Here is a 20,099-nt window from a genome sequence, read left to right as displayed (position 1 = left end):
CACCCCTAAGAGATGAGACTAAATCAAGGCCCTAACGATGAGTAACGTTAACCCAGGGAGGAACCGTGTAGCTTCCAGAAACATGCATCCTCCGAAGTCAAAGCAAAAAAAAAAAAAAAAAAGGAAACAGAGAAGTTAGCCAGGCTCCTTGCTTCTCCTTCCCAGGCCAATCAACTCTTGTGGACCTAAGTCAGAACCGAGCCCTAACTTCCAGAGGTAACCCAGCCATGCGCTCTGGCAGAGGGACTTGAGAGCAGAGGCCAGTGCTGAGGTGACCTGTACTCCTCGAGACCCTCAGCTCTAGGTCCAGTAGACCCCTCCCGACTGTTCTAGAACAGTTAGCTCCACATGCAGTTAAGCTTATCTGGTAAGAGAAGCTGCTTGCTCATCTAATTACAATTTAGCTGTTACATGTTTTAGTCTTAGCTGCCAACAACACTGTGACAACACTGAGTTGATCTAGGCTTTGTTCAAGGACCGCAATCAATATCCTCTACTTTGTCACTCCCCAAACCTGTTCACAAGGCTCTGGCTAGACTCATTAACTCAGAGGGGCCACACAAGCCCCAAAGCCAAATTGGGGATAAGTACATGTTTTGGGGATACACTTCTTAAATAAGGAAAATCACCCCTCTAGATTTCCTTCCCACACCATCCGATGCTACACTTGGCAATACAAGAGAAAAGTAAAAATCTCAATTCACTGAGGAAAACTTAAAACTCTCTCTAGCTAGAAGATTCCTAAGCCCTTTCCAACTCAAAAATAAAATCTAATCCCACCGCTATACTTACTTTTAGATGTCATTATTTTCGAAGGCTGGGAATCTTTGGGGAAGCCATTAGGATTGCCACCAAAGAAATGAGAAGATGGCTGGTTAACAGCTTTCTTGTATAGAAACAACTATACACAAAGTACGATGGAACAAAGCTAAGGGTCATTAGTCTACCACCGCAGACTTCTTGAATGCAACAAGGTGGCGCTGTCGGGGATCATGCAGTCCAAGCTCCCTCTGCCCATCTGTCACAAAGGGAAGTTGATCCCTAAATTAGGGCAGCAACTCGTGGAAGGTCCTGTGGGACCATGCCAGCCTCCCTCTTATTTGCTGGAGCCCCCTGCATTACTCACCTGGCATCTTTTGTGGAGAACCTTAAGAGAGCACTTACGTGTCTTAGGAGCTTTGTAGGGAAATTCTGTTAAATCCTAACACTCATGGAATTAACATTCTCTGAATTTTACAGATGAGTAAAAGGTAACTCAGCTTTATGAACTTCAAATATCACACAGCAATGGCACCTGACAGTCCTTTAAAGCCAGGTTCACCTTGTTTCCTTTGCCCTAATCACTGCCAAGCATTGTACAAATTCACTTTTTATTCTTCACGGGAATCCACATGAGTTGGTAAGACCGTTTGGACATGGGCCTGTGAGGACTCATTTACTCTATGCCTTTAAGCAGTGGAACCCCAAAAGCTACTCATAAACTTGGTGAGTAGGCAATCAGTACCCATGTTGGGCATCTGAGAATCCTATACTATCTGGATTATTTTCCAAATTCAGTATGTTAGGAGAGGCTGCCAGTGGGTGAACCTTGCGCCAGAATAAAGTCACTGCTTTTTTCTTTTTTTCTCAGAAATGTCAATAGTCAAGTAAACAAATTTATTAAATCCAACAGCAGATAACCTTCCAATTAAAAAAAAAAAGTAGACATTGACAAAAATGTATGTAACAAGTTAATAAAAATATTCAAAGGGCCGTTTGGAGAGTGCAACAATGCAGAGAATACAAACAAAAGTATTGACTTCTGTCAACAAGTCTGTACAACTTCAAGAAGGGACATGCTGGTCACAAACCAAGAGGGACCCACAAAGGTGGAGGGTCACAGGAGTAGTGTGGACCCATCACCTCAGCGGGTTAAGGCAGGATGTCTATAGGACCGATTCATCCAAGCCCCGTTTGCCTATTGCTTCAAATTCCCCTTTGAAACCTAGAATCAGAATCATTAGTGCAACAGGTAAGAACAGTTAATCACAGATTCAGGGGCCTGGGGTACAGGGTCAGAGGAAAGAATGAATTTCTCCCAGAGCAAGTCTATGTTGGGAAAAACCACCCACAGCAGCTGCTGAATGGCTTCCTTTGGCAATATCCAAGTTTTGTGTTGAAAGTCGTGGGGAGGGAAGGTGGGTGGTGGAATTGGGTGAGAGTGCAGGCTGGGTTTCCAAGCACAGAAATGTGGAGGCCAAGATGCTACAGCACCCGAGTCAGCAGCAGAACCCATGTGAACCTTCGTGGCTTCTACAATCAGTGCTCCTCCCCCCTCTTCAAAGAGGATGGGGGTGGGGAGGACGGACCCTCCTGAACCTCACCAAAACATTAGTCCCAGTCCAGGCTAAACTGGATGTATGCTAGGATATAACTGACCATGGGAACAAACTCGGAAGAAGGGTAGGGAACCCCTCCATCTGACACACTGTGGAGGAAGAGGATCAGTGTGGCATGTCCTGAGATGAATTCTAATTAACACCCTTCAACCATAAACACTGTCTTTTCAACCATTTAAACAAGATACTACTGGATTCCCCTAAGGAAGATCTTTGTCAGTTACTAAGATGTTCAAGTCATTACTAACCAAATATAAGACGACAAGAAAAATGGCAAAGCAGGCAATGAAGAAACAAACCAAAAGCAGCAGCTTTCTTGCAGTCCTTACCTTACAATCAGATCTACCTTCGGGCTTCCTTGCACTAAAACCCTTTAAATATGGAAACCAAAAGAGGTGTTTTGGATTTTAAATGTTTAGACAAGTCCTTACCCAGCAACCTCCCACCAGTGTTTGCTACAGTTTGGCCGTCACATCAACAATGGCAGCCTCCAGCACTCAGGACTTGAAGTTTGGCACCAGGCCCTGGGAGATCTGTACTGTTTCAGAGATTAATTACTATTATGTTGCTTAATCCTTTCTTCCTCTTTAAGGCTAGTTCAAACCTTCTTTGGGGAAGTGTAATATTGAAGTACTTCCTTGCACATTCTCGCCTGCACTTCCCTGGGCCTAGACTTGAGTGAAGTTCAGATCTTCACCCAGTTCTAAGTTTTTCTCTTTCCTTTAGCAGAATGGTAGGTATGGGGCCTTGGTCTTAAGTCAGAATGTGGGCACATCTGGCAGGGATGAGGGGAGAGCTCCTGGGGCAACCAGCTGAAAAACAGCAAAGTGTCATTACAGGAGGTGGGGTTCAAAGTCATACATTCAGATTTGGCAGGGCGAAAGCAATTCAATGAAGCGACACTTCATCTCATACCAGCTTCCTAATAAATTCTTAAAGCAGTGGCACAGAAGGTCACAAAGCCATTTGCCAAAAACCAAGCAACTTCTCAACTTAGATTCATTCTGTTTGTTGAGGTCACCCTTGGATGTTGGTTTTCAAATGGGCATTCACCTCCTGCTCTTTCATACCACCGTGGAGTTACAGTTAGGAGTGAAGGGTACAGGGCTTACCTGAGGGGCATGCATTTGGCTTCTTCCATAGAATTACTGATCACCAGTTAAGGACAAACTTATCCCTAAGTTAAGAACAGGCAGGGGCTTTTTTATTTCCCAGAAGCATAACTGCAAATACTACACACACCTCATCTTGGATCCCTTTGCCAAACAGCTTCTGCTTAATCTGTGGTCATGAAAAAGTCAACCACTGACCCAGAGCTACTGCAGAAGCTTGAATGCCTTGTTGAGCTTTAGGGAACAAACCTGACAGGAAGTCAGGCTCTCCCCACTGTTCCCTTTTCTGGCTTCTCATTTGCATCTTTGTAACAAATGGGTCATTTAAAACTACAATGAAGAATAATTCTTCTTAATGGCTCCTTGGCTGGGAGGAAAGTTGAGTGGTGTCAAAGGAGCTTGGCTGCTAACTAGAGATCTGAGTCCACCCAGAGGTATGTTGGAAGAAAGGCCTGACAGTCTGCTTTTGAAAGATCAGCCGTGAAACCCTCTGGAGCACAGTTCCACTCTGACACACAAGGGGTGGCGATAACTTGGAATTGACTTGGCAGCATCTTATCTTTTTTTTTTTTTTTTCCTGGCTGGGTCTGTGCATGTGTGTGTGTGAGAGAGACAGACAGACAGAACTGAACAGTTATAAAAAAAATCCACCTACCATATACAGTCCACCTAAATGTGTGGAATGAAGAAGCCCTGATGGCTTGGTCGTTAAGCATTTGGCTGCTAACCAAAAGGTCTGCAGTTCAAACCAGCTGCTCTGTAAAAGATGTGCCAGTCTGTGTCCATAGAGATTTCAGCCTTGGAAATCCTATGGGGCAACAGTTCTCTATTCTGTTCTATAGGGTTGCTATGACTCAGAATCATTAGCAATGGATTTTAATGCATGGAATGCCTTGTTATAAGCTGGGGAGGAATCCAGTTTCTCCAGAGACTTCAAAATCCTCCTCCTCTTGCGTACTTTTTTCCATACGCCCTTGTGACCTGGAACAGAAAGAATCTTGTCTAGCTCAGGCAGCCTGTCTTTCCCTCGTTCAACCTCGGCCAATCCAAAATTGGGAAGAATCGGGGCCTACAGACTGGCTGGATGAGAAGGTAGTCTCTTTTAAGACCTCGGTCTGGGAACCCTCACTACAGCTGAGCCCACAGAACCTGGGTGGGCCCTCAGACACTCTTATCCATGGATGGATATCATACCGAATTTAGCTAGAACCAAGCCAGGCACCTGGCTGGAGCCTCCCTCTGACCTCCCAGCAATACTGTCAGTCTACCTTGTGGCTGATTTTAAACATTTCCCATCTATCCCTCTGGAAAGGACAACTGTCTGGATAGGGATTAAACAAACAAACAAACAAAATTCTAAATACATTCTGTACGTCAGTGTCAATTTTAGAAAAACATTGATGGCAGAAAGCTCTTCAATAATCACCTTTGCAAAGATGGGAGCCCAAAGTCGTAAAAATAAAGGAACTCAAACTGAGCAGTCCCTGCCCAGGATAAGACACACATACCCCAGGGCAGGGAGGGGTGAGACGGGAGAAAACTTCACATGTTTAATAGACAAGTTCTCATTACCTCATGAGTATAAACACTTTCATAAGATTTTATTTAAAAGATTCCCTTTTCAGTCTGTTCCCAAGTACTGGAAGCTAAACTGTACAAGTTCCCGCCACTCAGTACAGTTGTTTGAGGACTTTTTTTTTTTTTTTTTTAAATGGAAAAATAACAAGAGGACCCTCTACTGAAACCAAGTATGAGCAGAGTCAGCTCCTTAGGCCCCTGTGGCAGTTTGGCCAAAGCTGGCCTTAGGGAGCGAGTGCATGAAGGAATCTAAGGTACTGGGCCCTCCCTCGTGAGGTAAGGGCTAAGAAAATTCTCCTCTTTAGTGAAAATGGTCCAAATTCAGATTTGAAAACCTTCATTTTGGTGTTCATTGAAGGCAGCTCCCTCTTTTATGGCCAGTTTTAGCAGGTAAAGAAACAATAGAATATAGATACATATATGTGTATATATATATTTTATATAGGTAAAATATATACATATATTATATATGTATATATACATTTTGGGAGCAAGGGAAGGAGAAGAGGGTCATGTAAACCTAAACAGTCATCACATCACCCCGAGGGAGCCTGACATTAACAAAAAGGGTAATATAAATAACTCCTGGGGCTTCAGTGACAACACGGGTGCAGCAAGAGGGGAAAGGGCACATGTTTAACTATGAAATACACTTCTCTATTTGTTTGGCAGAGCTCAGGCCAGCCCCAGGCTTCTGCACTTGCCAGACAAGTAAGCTGATGATATTCAAAGAAAAAAATATATTAAAAAAAAGAAAAACGAAAATTCAAGCAGAGCTCCATACCACAGTTTTCCTTCAAGTTAGCTGGCCGCCAGGCATAGTTTTCCGACCACCAGGAACAGAAACTTTGGCTCCAAGGCAAATGGAAAAAAAAAAAAAAAAGTATTTCCACTTACAACATGAAAATACAGAAACTTCATCAAAGAAAGAAAACTATCAAAGAAGTCTACTTCCAGTAAAACTGAGGTAGCGCTGCTTTCTCTGCATTCGATGCTTAAGTGGTTCTCAGTACAATGCATTTAAACAAGTAACTGCTCACTTGACTGGCAGGGGCAGCATGCTGATGGGTAAACTCAACATGAAATGCAATAGATCAAAGAAGGAATGAGCAAGAAGTGAGGGAAATAAGGGTTTCAGATAAATTAGCTTAAAAGAGGGTTGTCACCAGACTACAAAAGCTCTCCAGCTGCCCTTGGCTCTCCAAGAGCTTTAAATTGTCTGGGAATTAATGCAATGTGGTTAACAGTTAACACTGCTATTCAACGCTGCGTAAATCTTTAAAAATAATTATTACAACCTAACTTTAACCATGTAAACAGCACTACACACAGTACAGACCTGCCCTGAAAAACAAGAATATGCAAACACTGAGATCTGGCACTGTATCATTTTGTAATGTTAATTCAACCTAACTGTTCCAGCGCCCCCCAACTCTACAACATAACCCACTTAAAAAAAAAAATCTAATTTGTGCAAGAAATGGCAGGCTTATTCTATCTGAAGGCTTCAAAAAAAGATGCACAACATGTAGCCAGGTTCAAATATTTTGGGGGACCCCCCAGTGAAAGAAATAACCAAAAAATGAAGAAAGTGCCTAAAACATGATACAGCATTTTAGAGCCCTTTCAGATACAAGGCAGAGAAAGGTGTAAAGTAGAAAATATCCGGATCGTCAGTAATTTCCAGAAAGGTCCAGTCCTCGAGGAAATGCCTCGGTTGGCTGCAGTGCAGCGGGTGATCCTTGCTGCCGCTCCAGGCGCTAAGTCTGCTCCTCAGGACGCAAGCCCTCAGGCCCTGAGCTGAATGCACACCTCTCTCCACCTTCTCTTCTCCTCCGCTCCATCTCCCACTCCACAAAGGTATCAAAGAGACTTGGCCAGGCCTCATCTTCGCTGTAGTTGCTGAGGTCAGGGCCAATCACCTGAGTGAAGTTAAGGAACATGTTCCAAGTATCTCGGGAGATGCCCTTGATCCCCGAGGGGTTCTCTGTTAGGAAGTGTAGCCACTGGTCCAATACCGGAGGATTGTTCTGGGTAAAGACTAGTTTCCACAGGGCAATGGCTATTTCTCGATGCAGTGACCGCTGCCCTTCTTCAGAGTCTAGGCCAAACTGAAATGTAAACCGGTAGAGATCCTTGAATTTGTCCTCTTGTTTGGCTTCTATTAAGAGGCTAGGGAACCGTGCACAGATCCCATCAATGCTGTCTGCACTTATTGCTTTGCAGCCATCAAAAAACTCCTTCCTGCAACAGGAGGAAGGAGTGCACAATCAGCAATTATCACAAACAGTATCACCTACTGAAAAGCAGTAGTACCACAATTAAGAGCATGGGTTTGGGGCAGGAAAGCCTCAATCTGAATTGCAGCTCTAACACTAATTAGTCCTATTTCCTCATCTGCCAACTCGTGAGAGTAACAGTTCATAGGGTTTTGATAAGGACTAAACAAGTTAACATAGGCTAACTGCTACTAACAGTGCTTGCCTGGCACATGGCAGGCAGCTGACTGATAATGACTCATTCACTCATTCATTCACCCTTCAGCACTGGAACTAGAAAGCCTCCCGCTCCATGCCCTGTTCCCATTCGGCAGTACTCATTAAGCTGCAGACTCTTTTTCCCTGGAGATGGGGAGTCTTCCCTTTTGCTTTTTGATGGGTTGTTTGGGGGTCTATTTTTGGTGATGGCCAAAGGGACATCTTTGGAGTCAAAGATTCTGAATGAACCTAGGAAACTCCACCACCAGTTAGCAAAATTCTGATATTAAAAAGGCAAAAATGGTCTATGTGTTTTTAAGAGCCATGTAACACTTTCCCACTTGCAAAGTGGCTCACTCTGACCATCTTCTCAGGGACTGCTGTATCCACCGAGAGAGTAACTCACCCATGAGTACATAAACTGGACATTGTGCGGCTGGGTCTCAAAGTCATTTCTTACTCATAACCCAGTGCTCTCTGCAAACCACACTGTGGTGTGACCTGCCCTGCCCTCCCCTCCTCCACAGACCACCTGATAGGGATGCAGGAAGAGGTGCACAACTACCACTTGATAATTGCAGTCACTGTCCATGCTGGTACACAGGCCTGGCTGAGAGCACTACGCTAAGAACTAGAAGATGCAATAGGCCATCTGGCTTTGTGGAGACACACGGGCATATCCCTAGGTGTGTCACTGTAGCGGAACTCTCAGTGCCTGGCACGTGATACCAAAAACCAAACTCACTGCTATCTAGTTGATTCTGACTCATATCGACCCTATAGGACAGAGTAAAACTGCCCCACAGGGTTTCCAAGGCTGTCAATTTTTAACAGAAGACGACTAGTTCATCTTTCTCCCATGGAGCAGCTGGTGGGTTCAAACCGCCAACTTTCTGGTTGGCAGCTGAGGACTTTACTACACCACCAAGGCTCCTCAGCATATGAAGATATACAATAAATATGGAGGAAGTGAACTGGCAAGTAAAGGAGTGAAAGAAAGGTCTGAAACAGCAGTGGGGTGGCCAGCACTTAAGCACAGGACACACCCTGGATTATTCCTCATTTAACTTCAGGCAGAAGTGGTCCATTGCCTACTTACTCAAAGGCTGTGGTATGCCTAAAATTTGACCTACTAATTAGGCAAAGGCTTATTGAGCACACATGAGAATCAGGTATGAAGCACAACACAGCCCAACGGTGTTCTCTTTCCTCCTTAGCTTACCTGGTGACATGAAATATTTGTGACTAACCTGGTAAATTTGCACATGGTAGCAGCCTGGAACTTCCAAGCCAAGAGCAGCACTCGAAATTCTGTGGGGTCAACACACAGGTCATTGCAAAAGCGCTCCATGCCTTCCTCCAAAATTGCATCCTCCCGTTCGTCCTTGTAGCGTCTAAACAGCTCTTCCAACCTCTGCAAGGAAGACTCCTCGGCATTGGACTTGTGCTCCCTCCCGGCATCTCCTGAGGATGTTGGGAGCTGGCAAGCCTCGGTGGTAGCCTCTGCCTTCTTGGTCCCATTGACCAGGATGTCTCCACCTGGTTTGCCACAGGCTGGCACCTGTTCCTCACGGTGGCCTGCACCCCGCCTGCTGTGTGATTTGCTGCTGGGGTCACGGTCTCCATTCTTGCTGCCCAGGGTTGATGAGGGATTCTTGCATTTGGTGACACACTGGCCCATGGTGCTGGTGGCCTGGCCTCTAAAGAGGCCCCCTCAGGATCAGATGCCCTTGCTGGCCCATGTGCCTCACCATGCCATCAGCCAGAGGATCCAGCCAACCTGGAAGAAAAGCAGAGAACAGTCACCTCCGGACAAGGAAGCTGCTACCCTCCTGGGACTGCCCACTGACAGACGCTCCAGGCTTTTCAATGAGCCAACAAAGGCCCAAGGGAGATGCCGAGTGCCTGTCCCTCACCACCTCCTTCATAAGCCAGCTCTATACCTTCACCAGCAGCTAGGGCACACATGGAGAACTAGTAAGGGAAATTCCTAAAATTCTTAAGGTAACATATGTTACAAAGAGGTTGATTCATGTGCAGAAAGCATCAAAGACGACTATAATTTTGCCAGAAAATATTCCAGAGGAAATCTGTCTTGCCAACTTGCCATCACATAAGAAAGTTATTTGAAACTGGGTTCAGCTAGAAGGGGCAAATAAAATGTCTGTCTTCCAGTCCTAAATTTCAGAACTCTCTTTTTAAATAGAATGAGTAGGGAGAAGGAGATAGACATAACCAAGACCACTAGGTACGTTCATAATGACCTAAAGATGATATAAAACATTCACAGGACCAAGACAACAAGCAGGGCCCTACCCAAACAGCAAAAGAGAAGCTGTGTCTGGTTTCTCCGACTCCTTTCTGAGGCTATCCACACAGCAGGTGAAGCGTTTTTGCCTGCCCTTCCACCCTCCACTTACACAAGCCATCTACCAGGCCTCTGCGCCAAGCCAAGTATCCCAGTCTTCAAGCTTCATTCCTTCTCTCACTTGGGTCCCTCAGTGAGGCCATCTGTGGAGCGCAAACCAGGCTCACAGTGCGTGAGTCATCTATGGGAATGACAGGCTCAGTCCTCCGGGGGCATCTCCACTTTACAAGGTAGCCTGAATTACCTAAACAGGATCTTTAAATGATAATCACTGGATGAAAAGGAAAGTCCGTGCTGATACACGACAAACTCTTCGTGGTGCTTTATTAGTGTACTATGTGTCTGTCTAAAGTGTTTTTTTAAGAATTGCCAGAAATTTCTGAGCTGGAAGTGAGGTGATTTCCCTAAGACTACTTGAGATCCTTGTATGTCTCTTTTCTACTAGTCTGCCACTTAAAATTTAGTACTGAGCTTGTAAAATCTGCCTGCTGCTATGATGGTGATTGTGTGGGGGCACTTGTGGTTCAAGGGTAGAATTCTTGCCTTCCATGGGAGACAACCAGGTTCAATTCCTGGCCAATGCACCTCCTGTGTGGCCACCACCTCTCTGTCAGTGGAGGACTCTGTGTTGCTAGGATGCTGAACAGGTTTCAACAGAGCTTCCAGACTCAGATAGGCTGGGAAGAAAGGCCTGGCAGCTTAATTGTAAGAACTAGTCAGTGCAAACCCTATGGATCCCAAGAGTTTGAGCCCAACCGACCAAGGAGATGACACCACAGGAAGGGGAAACATTTTGGTCCAATGTGTCTGGGGCCACCAGGGGCCAAGGCCAACTAACTCAGTGCTGTTGAGTCAATTTGACTCATAGCGACCCCTCCTTGGGTTTCTGAGGCAGTATCACTACGGAAGTAGATTGCCCAACCTTCCTTCTGAGGAGTGGCTGGTGGGTTGGAACCGCCAGCCTTCTGGTTAGCAGTCAAATGCCTTAGGCACTATGTCACCAGAGCTCCTTAGGGCCAACTAGATGGCAGTTAATAACAACATAATAAAAAGTGCAGCCACTGAAGTTACTATGCAACAGGAATTTGGAACCAGGAGCCACGAGAAGGATGGTAGGGAACGCCAACACCAGACCAAATCCAAGTCAGTCCCTACATGCCTGACACTAGGGAGCTTTCATGGATAATCATGAGCCAAATCACAAGCTCACAGGAGACTGGCAGTGGGGTAGAAGAGTGATTTTTATAGGATGCCAGAGTTTTAAAACTAAAAAATACACCTGTAGAACTGAGCTTTCTCCAAATACCGCCACTCCGCCCCCTAAAAAAAAAAACCAAGCTCACTGCCATCAAGTTGGTTTTGACTCATAGCAGTTTGAACCACTAACCTTCTGGTTAGTATCCAAATGCCTTAACTGCTACATCACTAGAGTTCCTTTTTCTCCAAATAGTGCCTGGGCAAATTTGGAGGTATCTTCACAATGGATTTTCTCTAAGAGTAAGCTCTAAGTGTACAACAAGTTTAAGATGAAGCTCTGTATCATTCTGGTAGTTTGGGGAGACTATTCATACCAGGGTGTGTCCCCTTCTCCACCTTCAAAGAGTATAAGTGACAAGAAGAGAAGTCTATACATGTCCTTGGAAGACTTGCGTTTCACTTAGGCTTGAAAATCACACCGCAACCTTTGTAAGGTTTTGGTATGAAGATGACAGACCCAAACAGGGTTTGTTTGTTTGTCTGTAAGTCTTTTCTTAAGGATATAGGTAGTGAGCAAGACAACACAAAATAGTAAAATGTTAAAAGGCAAGGAGGTTAATTCTTAGAAAATCATCACACAAAGGAAGCAACTGTTTGAGCTGAATTATCTCAAAACAAATGGGACTATACCATGTGGAGGGTCTGGTTTCCAGATTTGTGTTTCTAAAGACTCGAGTGCTGAAAGAAACAAAAGGCCTAAACTTACACAAACCCCACATGTTCACAAACTGGCCACTCTAATTCCCAGGCATGCTGACTCACCAGGGTTTGCTGCTCAGCCTCTGCTGCGGAGGGAGGCCTGGAGAGATAAGAGGATTTTCTGGCCACCATCTGACCCATCTACCCCAGGCTACTCAGTCCTACCCTTCTGGACACATGCTTCATTATAGTGGCTTCCTCCAAACCCTGGCACTAAGGTCTTCAGGAAGGGACAGAACAGATGGGGCTCCCCAAAACGGCCTAATCCCATTTACCCAATCGGCCCTACACAGAAGAGCATCTTTGATGACTTGACACAGTAGAACTAGCTAGGACCTGAAGGCTTTTAATGTGCCTAGCAGATGAAAATTGGACAGATGATCAATCAGCAAGTGGTAGAAGGTCGAGTCCCCCCCCTCCATCCTGGTCCTGGTCTGTGAAATGCTTCTCTCCCACTGAGCTTTGAGGCAAGTGGTGGTCTCAACCCAAAGGAAAATAATTTCAGATCTGAATGTGAGTTCATTGATTCCTCTGAGTACCACCCCTCCATCCACACCCATTTCTTTGAGAAAATACTTTTGGTCCTGGGGCTTTTCCCAGTCTTAATTACAGTGCCCAGCCTGGCAGCACTTCAAGGGTTTTAGGTTGAAGGTCTTCCTTGGCCCATGAGCTGCTGGCTAATAGCTAATGATAGCAGATATCAATTACTGAGCATCTGATATGGTGCGAGGCACTAAGCTAAGCAATTTATTCACATTAACTTATATATCCTCAACCTCATACAAAGACAGGAAAACTAAGGCTCAGAGTCCAATTGTCCAACATCACATAACAAACACATCTTGGGTACGACTGACTTGAGAAACCATAACTTTTACCACTGGACTAGACTGCTGAGCCTACCTGGAGCAGGGCTCCTACGGAAGGCCTGCGAGGGCAAGGCCCTGAGCTCAGGAGGGACACCACAGCAATCCCAGAGCAGCCAGTCTCACTATCAGCCAATGGAAAGAGAGCAATGTCTGGTCTGTGCCTGATACTCAAAAAGGGCGTCCTCCCCACTGCCTTGCTGTGATCCAGGCAGACAGGATGCTCTTGGGGGTCAGCCCCACCAGGTGGCCTAAATCTGTGATAATTCAAACCATTAGAAAGGCTAAGGACTCCAGCTCTGCAATCAAATCCCAGCTCTTCCACCAGCTAATTGTTTGACTCTTATGGACACTTGAATTTTCTCAGTCTGTAAAATGGTCATCTGCCTCATAGAGCTGTTCTGAGGATTCACTGAGAACATCTAGGGTACATACACAGTGCCTGACACCCAGAAAACATGTGAGTATATCATAGCTGTTATTATATTAGCAACCATGTAGTATCTGGTTAGTCTGCTGGAAGCCCCAGCTGTTGCCTCATGTGAACATTGAGTTCCAGGCCTCAGCTTCCCCAGGCCCAGCCAGGATTCCTATCCTTGGTTTGAGCCTTAGCTGAGGTCTTGCTCAAAAACAGAACAGTCTTATAAAAACAAAAACCTATAGATTGGGGAAAAAAATCTTTGGGAATGACATATCTGGTAAGTGTCTAATCTCTAAAATATACAGGAAATTTCAACAACTCAATGACAAAAAGACAACTCAACTAAAAAATGAGCCAAAGATGTGAACAGACAATTCACCAAAGAGGGCATTCAAGTGGACAACAAATACATGAAGATGTTCACAATTATTAGCCATTATTGTTGCTAAGTGCTATCAAGTCGGTTCTGACTCACAGCGACCCTATGCACCACAGAACAAAACCCTGCCCAGTCCTGTGACTGTGACATCCTCCCGATCATTGCTATGTCTGAGCCCATTATTGCAGCCACTGTGTCAATCCATCTCACTGAGGGTCTTCCACTTTTTCATAAACCCTCTACTTTATCATTAGACAAATGCTATCAAAACTACAATGTGAAAAACATACTACACAAAAACATTGTTCCACAGCCTACTTTGGTGAATAGCGACTAGTGTTTTAAAAGCTTGTAAGGGGGCATCTAAGATGCAACAATTAGGCTCTCCTCCTCTGGAGCAAAGAATGAAGAAAACCAGAGACACATGGAAACGATTAGTCCAAAGGACTAACAAACCATGCTAACCTCAGTCTACATGACCCTGAGACCAGAAGAACTAGATGCTGCCTGGCTACCACTGTCAACCACTCAGAAAGAGATCAGAATAGGAGGTCCTGGATAGAATGGGAGAAAAATGTGGAACAAAACTCAAAATCATAAAAAAGACGAAGCTTACTGGTCTGATAGAGACTGGTGAAACCCCCAAGACTATGGCCCCTAGTCAACCTTTGGGCCTGGAATTGAACTCACACCTGTGTCTTCCAGCCAAAGAATAAACAGGTATGTGATTTACATGAAGTAGGTGCACTCCTTAGAATATCAAGGAAGATCAGATTTACACAGGAAGAGAGCTCAGAGGGCAGGAAAGCATAGGAAAGAAGGGCACAAGGAAAAAGGTAACCACAGAGAGAAAGTGGAAGAAGAGCTGTTGCATTGTGGGAATTACAATCGATGTCATTAAACAAAACATATATGAACAGCTGTATGAAATATGAATTTGCTCTGTAACCTTTCACCCAAATAATAATAGCAATAAAAACTACAATGAGATATAATCTCAGCCCTGCTAAAATGGCACTGATCAAAAAAACAGCAACAAATGCTGGGGAACACATGGGAAGATTGGAACCCTTATGGGATACAGTGGATACTGCCAGTAGGATTGAAAAATGGTACAACCACTATGGATAATGGTATGGCGCTTCTTGAAAACTCTAAGGAAAAAAAGAAAGCTAGTAACAGAACTACCTTACGATCCAGTAATCCCATTCCCAGGTATATAACCTACAGATCTAACAACTGTGACACGAATATGCACTCACTTGAGCTGAGTTCTTGAAGCATCTCACAAAAATCTATGTTCTTTGGTGGTTACCAGGGATGGGAAGGAGAGGGAAGGGGAATGACTTTCTAGATAGTAGACACTTGTTGTTTTAGTGATGGGAAAGGCAATACCCAATATGGGTAAAATCTGTACAACGTGACCAAGGTAAATGATGACACTAAGAAGTATACAAGACTAAAGGACAATTCTGTTAAGTGTTATAACCTATAGAATTTTCCAACGATAGCAGTAACAATCAAAATAAATGTGTGTGGTTGTGTAAGTAGGTATGTATGCATATATGTGTACAGGTATGTATGTGTGCATATATACATGAATCTACATGGATATGCATATACATGTTTGTATACATGCATATATATCCATGTATATGATAAAGCACAAAGGGGGCAGAGTTAGATAGTTCTTAGACTGAATCAAACACCTCACGAGATTGATTTTCTGGGTTTGAAGACTTAGGACCACAGTCAATTGTTGGCATAATATAATTCATGAAGTTTATGCTCTGCATCCCAGCTTGGTGAGTAGTATCTGGGGTCTTAAAAGCTTGTAACTGGCCTTCTAAGATACAACTACCTGTCTCTTCTCATCTGGAGCAAAAGAAAAAGAAAGAAACCAAAGGCTCAGAGAAGAAGCTAGTCTACAGGACTAACAGGCTACACAAACTATGGCCTCATCTACCCTGAGACCGGAGTAACTAGAAGGTGCCTGCCACAACTACCAACCATTACAGGGTCACAACAGACAGTCCTTATAGAAGGGGAGTGAACTGGGGAACCAAACAAATTCTTAAAAAGCCCAGTCCAAAAACCTGAACTGAAACTACTCTGAGGTACCTTTTAGCTAAATAACAGAATGGATCATAAAATAAAGAACTATCTCCCGTAAGTACTACACACCTTTAAAAATCTACATGGGACCAGATAGTCAACAATTACTCTAAAGCAAACAGGAAAGGGTAAGGGGACAGGGAAAGCAGATTACTGGAAACAAAACATCCAGAATGGAATTAATGAGAATGCTGATACATTGTGAGAAATGTAACCAAAGTCACTGAACACTATGTGTTGTAACTGTTAAATTACTTTAGCCAAAAACACAATAGAACAGTATTAGAAAGACAAAAACCAAAAACAGATCAGTCTCTTGAACCACTGCCTGGAAATACCTGGGTGATCAGACTCTCCACAGGATGAGACTTCCTTATAATTAACACTGGATAAAATCAAGCTGGGTATTTGCAGTCTCCCATGGACACTGTGGGTAAGGCATCTGGCTGCTAACCAGTAGGCTGGTGGTTCAAACCCACCAGCTGCTCCATGGGAAGAAGATGGAGCAATTTACTTCCGTGAAGATTTACAGCCTACAAAACCCTATGGGGGTTGCTATGTGTCGGAACTGACTCGATGGCAGCGGGTTTGGTTTTGGTTTATGGACACTGTGGGCTGTTGGTCACTTCCTATCTCTGACCTGAGGCAGGCTTTAAGCCAGTTCCAGACTCCTTCCCCTTTCCAGCATCATCCCAGCTCTGTGGGCTTGCAAAGAAAAAGGATTTCTAGCTTGCTACTTGTTTATTCTCATTTAATGGAAGTGCTTTCCCAATCAATCTTTTGCTACAGACAGCCTCAGTATCATCTGGACATCCCAGACCCAACTTTTTCATCAGCAATAAAACATCATTATCAATGAATATGACTTTGTAATGTTAGTGCATTATAATAGCTACATATAAAAGTAATTATTCTCATTTTACAGGAAAATAATTGGAGGCACACAAGGTCAAGGAACCTACCTGGGCAAGGAGGGAACAGTAATTAAAGAGGACAAGCTCTAGGATCAGACAATCCTAGATCTGAATCATGGTGATGGCACCAACTAACTGTGTGACCATCAGCATGTAACTTCAAAATGGGATGATGATGGCAGCTGAACTTCAAAGACTGATGACAGGTTTAGATAAACAGCCCAACCATAAAAAAAATAAAATAAAACCCATCGCTGTCAAGTCAATTCCAACTCACACTAACCCTACAGGACAAAGCAGAACTTCCCCCTCAGGTTTCCAAGGCTCAAAAGCTTTACGGAAGCTGGCTGCCACATCGTTCTCTATGGAAAAGCTAGTGGGTTCAAACTGTCCACTGCTCCAAAAGCAGCCAAGCGCTTGACCTATGTGCCACTAGGGTGCCTTTTAAATGAGGTAATCCATGTTAAATGCTCTACCTAATACCTCGCTCACAGAACATATTCAGTGTTAGCTTTTATTACAGTTGCTGTTGTTACTGCAAGGAGCTCTGGTGGCACAGTGCCTATGGCATCTGACTGCTGATTAGAAGGTTGGCAGTTCAAACCCACCAGCCACTCCACAGAAGGACGATGGGACAATCTACTGCCATAAAGATTCACTGCCTTGGAAACCCAATGGGGGTTGCATTGGGGGGAATTGACTTGATGGCAGTAGGTTTTTTTTGTTTATTATTGCAAAGTCAGTGACAGAATGAAGTCTTCTAGAACAAGGCTCCTTTCATTAGTCAGCCCAGATTTTCCATGGCCATTCAGGTGCGTAGAACTCCCCAGAGGAGTTGTGGTGGGACAGTGGTTTAACATTTGACTGATAACCGAAAGGTGGGTGGTACGAACCCACCAGGCACTCCATGGGACAAAGATGGGGCAGTCTGCTTCCATAAAGATTTACTGCCACGGCAATGTTTCTACAACTGTATTTTTATATCCTGTAAGAATTTCCAGGTATATAGTAGAGCTGACAAGGGACAATGCTGTAGTCACTTCTTAGCCACAACAAGCTACCCAGAGGGAGCAAGTAGTTGGACCTGTGGGCTTGGGACCATGGTCGCAGAGGACATCAAACTCAATTGGCATAACATACTACACAAAAACACTGTTCCACATCCGACTTTGGTGAGTAGTGACTGGCATCTTAAAAGCTTGCAAGAGAGCATCTAGATACAACGATGGGTCTCTCCTCATCCAGAGCAAAGAAGAATGAAGAATACCAAAGATGTATGGAAACAATTCGTCCAAGGGACTGGTATACCATGCAATCCTCAGCCTATACAACTATGAGACCAGAAGAACTAGACAGTGCCCGGCTACCAATGTCAACCACTCAGAGGGGGATCTATATAGGAGATCCTGGATAGAGTGGGAGAATAATGTGGAACAAAACTCAAAATCATTCAAAAAAAAAAAAAAAAGTGGAGGGGTGGGGCATCAGGTTTGCTGGTCTGATAGAGCCTAGTGGAACCACTGAGACTATGGCCCCTAGCTGCCCTTCAGGTCTGGAACTGAATCCACACCTGTGGCTTCCAGCCAAACAAAAGACAGGCATATAAACTGAACATTTACACTAGGTAGATACACTCCTTGGAGAGATCAATCATGGGAGAATAGAAGGGCTGTGGATACATAGGGAGACAGCTCAGGGGGCAGGAGTGCATGGTAGGGAAGGACACAGGGAAGAGGTGTCTATGGGGAGGAAGTAGGAGGGGAGCTTTGCACTGTGGGATATTGCAGTCCATGTCATGAGACAAAGTGGATGTGAGCTGCTGTATGGAAAATGAATTTGCTCTGTAAACTTTTACCCAAATCACAACAAAAATTTAAAAAAAAAAAAAAAGGTTAACTGCCATGGAAACCCTATGGGGGGGGCAGTTCTCCTCTGTCCTACAGAGTGGCTATGAGGCAGAATTGACTCGATGGCAGTGGGTTTTGGGGAGGACTCTCCAGAGGCTCAGCACTAACTCTTCTGTTCTCCCAAAGTCACTCTCTGCTCTCCTGCCTCAGCTAAGTGGCATGATGGGCTGATGGAGCCAGGAACACGAAAAGTGAGGAGAAAGGAAAGACAAGCAAAGACAACAAAAGCCAACTCACAAGCTGGGAAACCCTATTCCAGCACAGTTATTGCTTTGGGTGTTTACCTCAGAGATCGAAGATAGCAACTCTGCTCAGCCCTGCTAAGCCTTATGCTGGAAGAAAGATCCGCTTCCAGCTTCTCTCCCTCAAGCTCAGCTCCAACTGCTTCTGCATCCCTCTCCCTCACTCCCTCCCTGCATATCAGCCTCCAGCTCCCTCCTCCCCTGAGCCAACCAACCCTGGCTGTTATTCCTGGGATGGGCTTGGCTGGCTGCCTGGCCCAGGGCCTGGAACAGGTACTGCTGGTGCAGGGGGCCATCCCAGAGGCTGTGATCCCTGTGGATGCTCTCATCTCCAAAGAGAGGTCAGGAAGCTGCTGCCATCTCTTAGCAGTTCCATTAGATGACAGCCACACGAGTTTCTGCCCTCTAGGGCTTGTTATCTACTGCTCAGAGAGAGCCGCCTCTTAGGCAACAGAATTATGCACGAAGGGCTAACCCATACAGTGCAAATGGAGAAAGGAAAAGGAGGGAGAAGTGTGGACTGGTATCTTGGGAAGAAAGGTAATGGGACTGACGAAGAGGAACCAGGCTTTGTGGAACATGGGGCTACACGCTTACACACGTCATCACCTTCAAACCTCACAACCACCCTGGGATATGGGTTGTTCTGGCTTCTTAACTATGAAGAAGGACTGGGAAATAAGAACAGGGCTCAAACCCCAAAGTCCACACCATAGGAAGGGTTCATGGAGAAGGTTCATGGTCTGGTTTTGACCCTTAAATGACTGGTAGCCTAGTGGAAGAGAGAGGAGAGGAGAGCAGAGGACCAATGGGGTCAGTCCATGTCTAGAGGGAATTTAAAAAGATGCATTAATAACCGTATTTAAAAAGTAATTACTTACATTCATTTACTTGGTCTGTACCAGAATTGTGCTAAGGAATTTCCTGAAAAGCCACATTTAGTCCACTACAACCCTTGGAGGGAGATAAAATAATCTTCATTTTGCAGATGGAAAAACTGAATAGGGAGGTTCAGGGATTTAGCCTGAGGTCACACAGCCTGTCTATGAAGGAAAAGGGAAGCTAACTCAGGTGTTCTGATTCTAAACTGCCCATTCTACATTCGCCGACCTCACTACTGTTCTCTCTGCTATGACTATGCACCAGGATATGCCTCTTCCCTAAGGAGGTAAAGATAGCCCGAAAAGAAAACATACATTATCAACACCTAAGTGGAATCCAGGGGCACTGACTCAGGATGAACAGTAAGCTTCCAGGAAACCCTGCTTCCGGACCAGGGCTTCCCTGATCAATGTGTGCCCTTGAGTAATCACTTAACTCCAAGTTTCTGTGACCCCAACATTAAAGTGAGAACCAGTCCTTCCAAGGTCTAATATTCTGAGACTA

General features: G+C 44.7%; 1 protein-coding gene across 1 annotated transcript; it reads right to left on the bottom strand.

The window, feature by feature from the left end:
- Positions 1 to 6,828: 6,828 nt before the first annotated feature.
- Positions 6,829 to 9,226, bottom strand: DCUN1D3 (defective in cullin neddylation 1 domain containing 3). The gene is made up of 2 exons (XM_007957344.2): positions 8,796 to 9,226; positions 6,829 to 7,312 (listed from the first exon to the last, which is right to left on the bottom strand). The coding sequence occupies exons 1-2, from the start codon at positions 9,224 to 9,226 to the stop codon at positions 6,829 to 6,831; spliced, it is 915 nt and encodes a 304-aa protein (XP_007955535.1).
- Positions 9,227 to 20,099: the final 10,873 nt, after the last annotated feature.

This window comes from Orycteropus afer, unplaced genomic scaffold (genome assembly GCF_000298275.1).
Source record: "Orycteropus afer afer isolate SDZICR_OR568_19922 unplaced genomic scaffold, OryAfe1.0 scaffold00732, whole genome shotgun sequence".
In the NCBI taxonomy this organism is placed as follows: Eukaryota; Metazoa; Chordata; class Mammalia; order Tubulidentata; family Orycteropodidae; genus Orycteropus; species Orycteropus afer.
Note: the sequence above shows the minus strand (reverse complement) of the source record. Positions and strands in the feature narration are given on the sequence as shown.

Coding starts and splice junctions, on each gene's coding strand:
- DCUN1D3 (XM_007957344.2), bottom strand. CDS start 9,226: ATGGGCCAGTGTGTCACCAAATGCAAGAATCCCTCATCAACCCTGGGC. Junction 7,313..8,795: donor ACCATGTGCAAATTTACCAG/GTTAGTCACAAA, acceptor CTCCTGTTGCAG/GAAGGAGTTTTTTGATGGCT.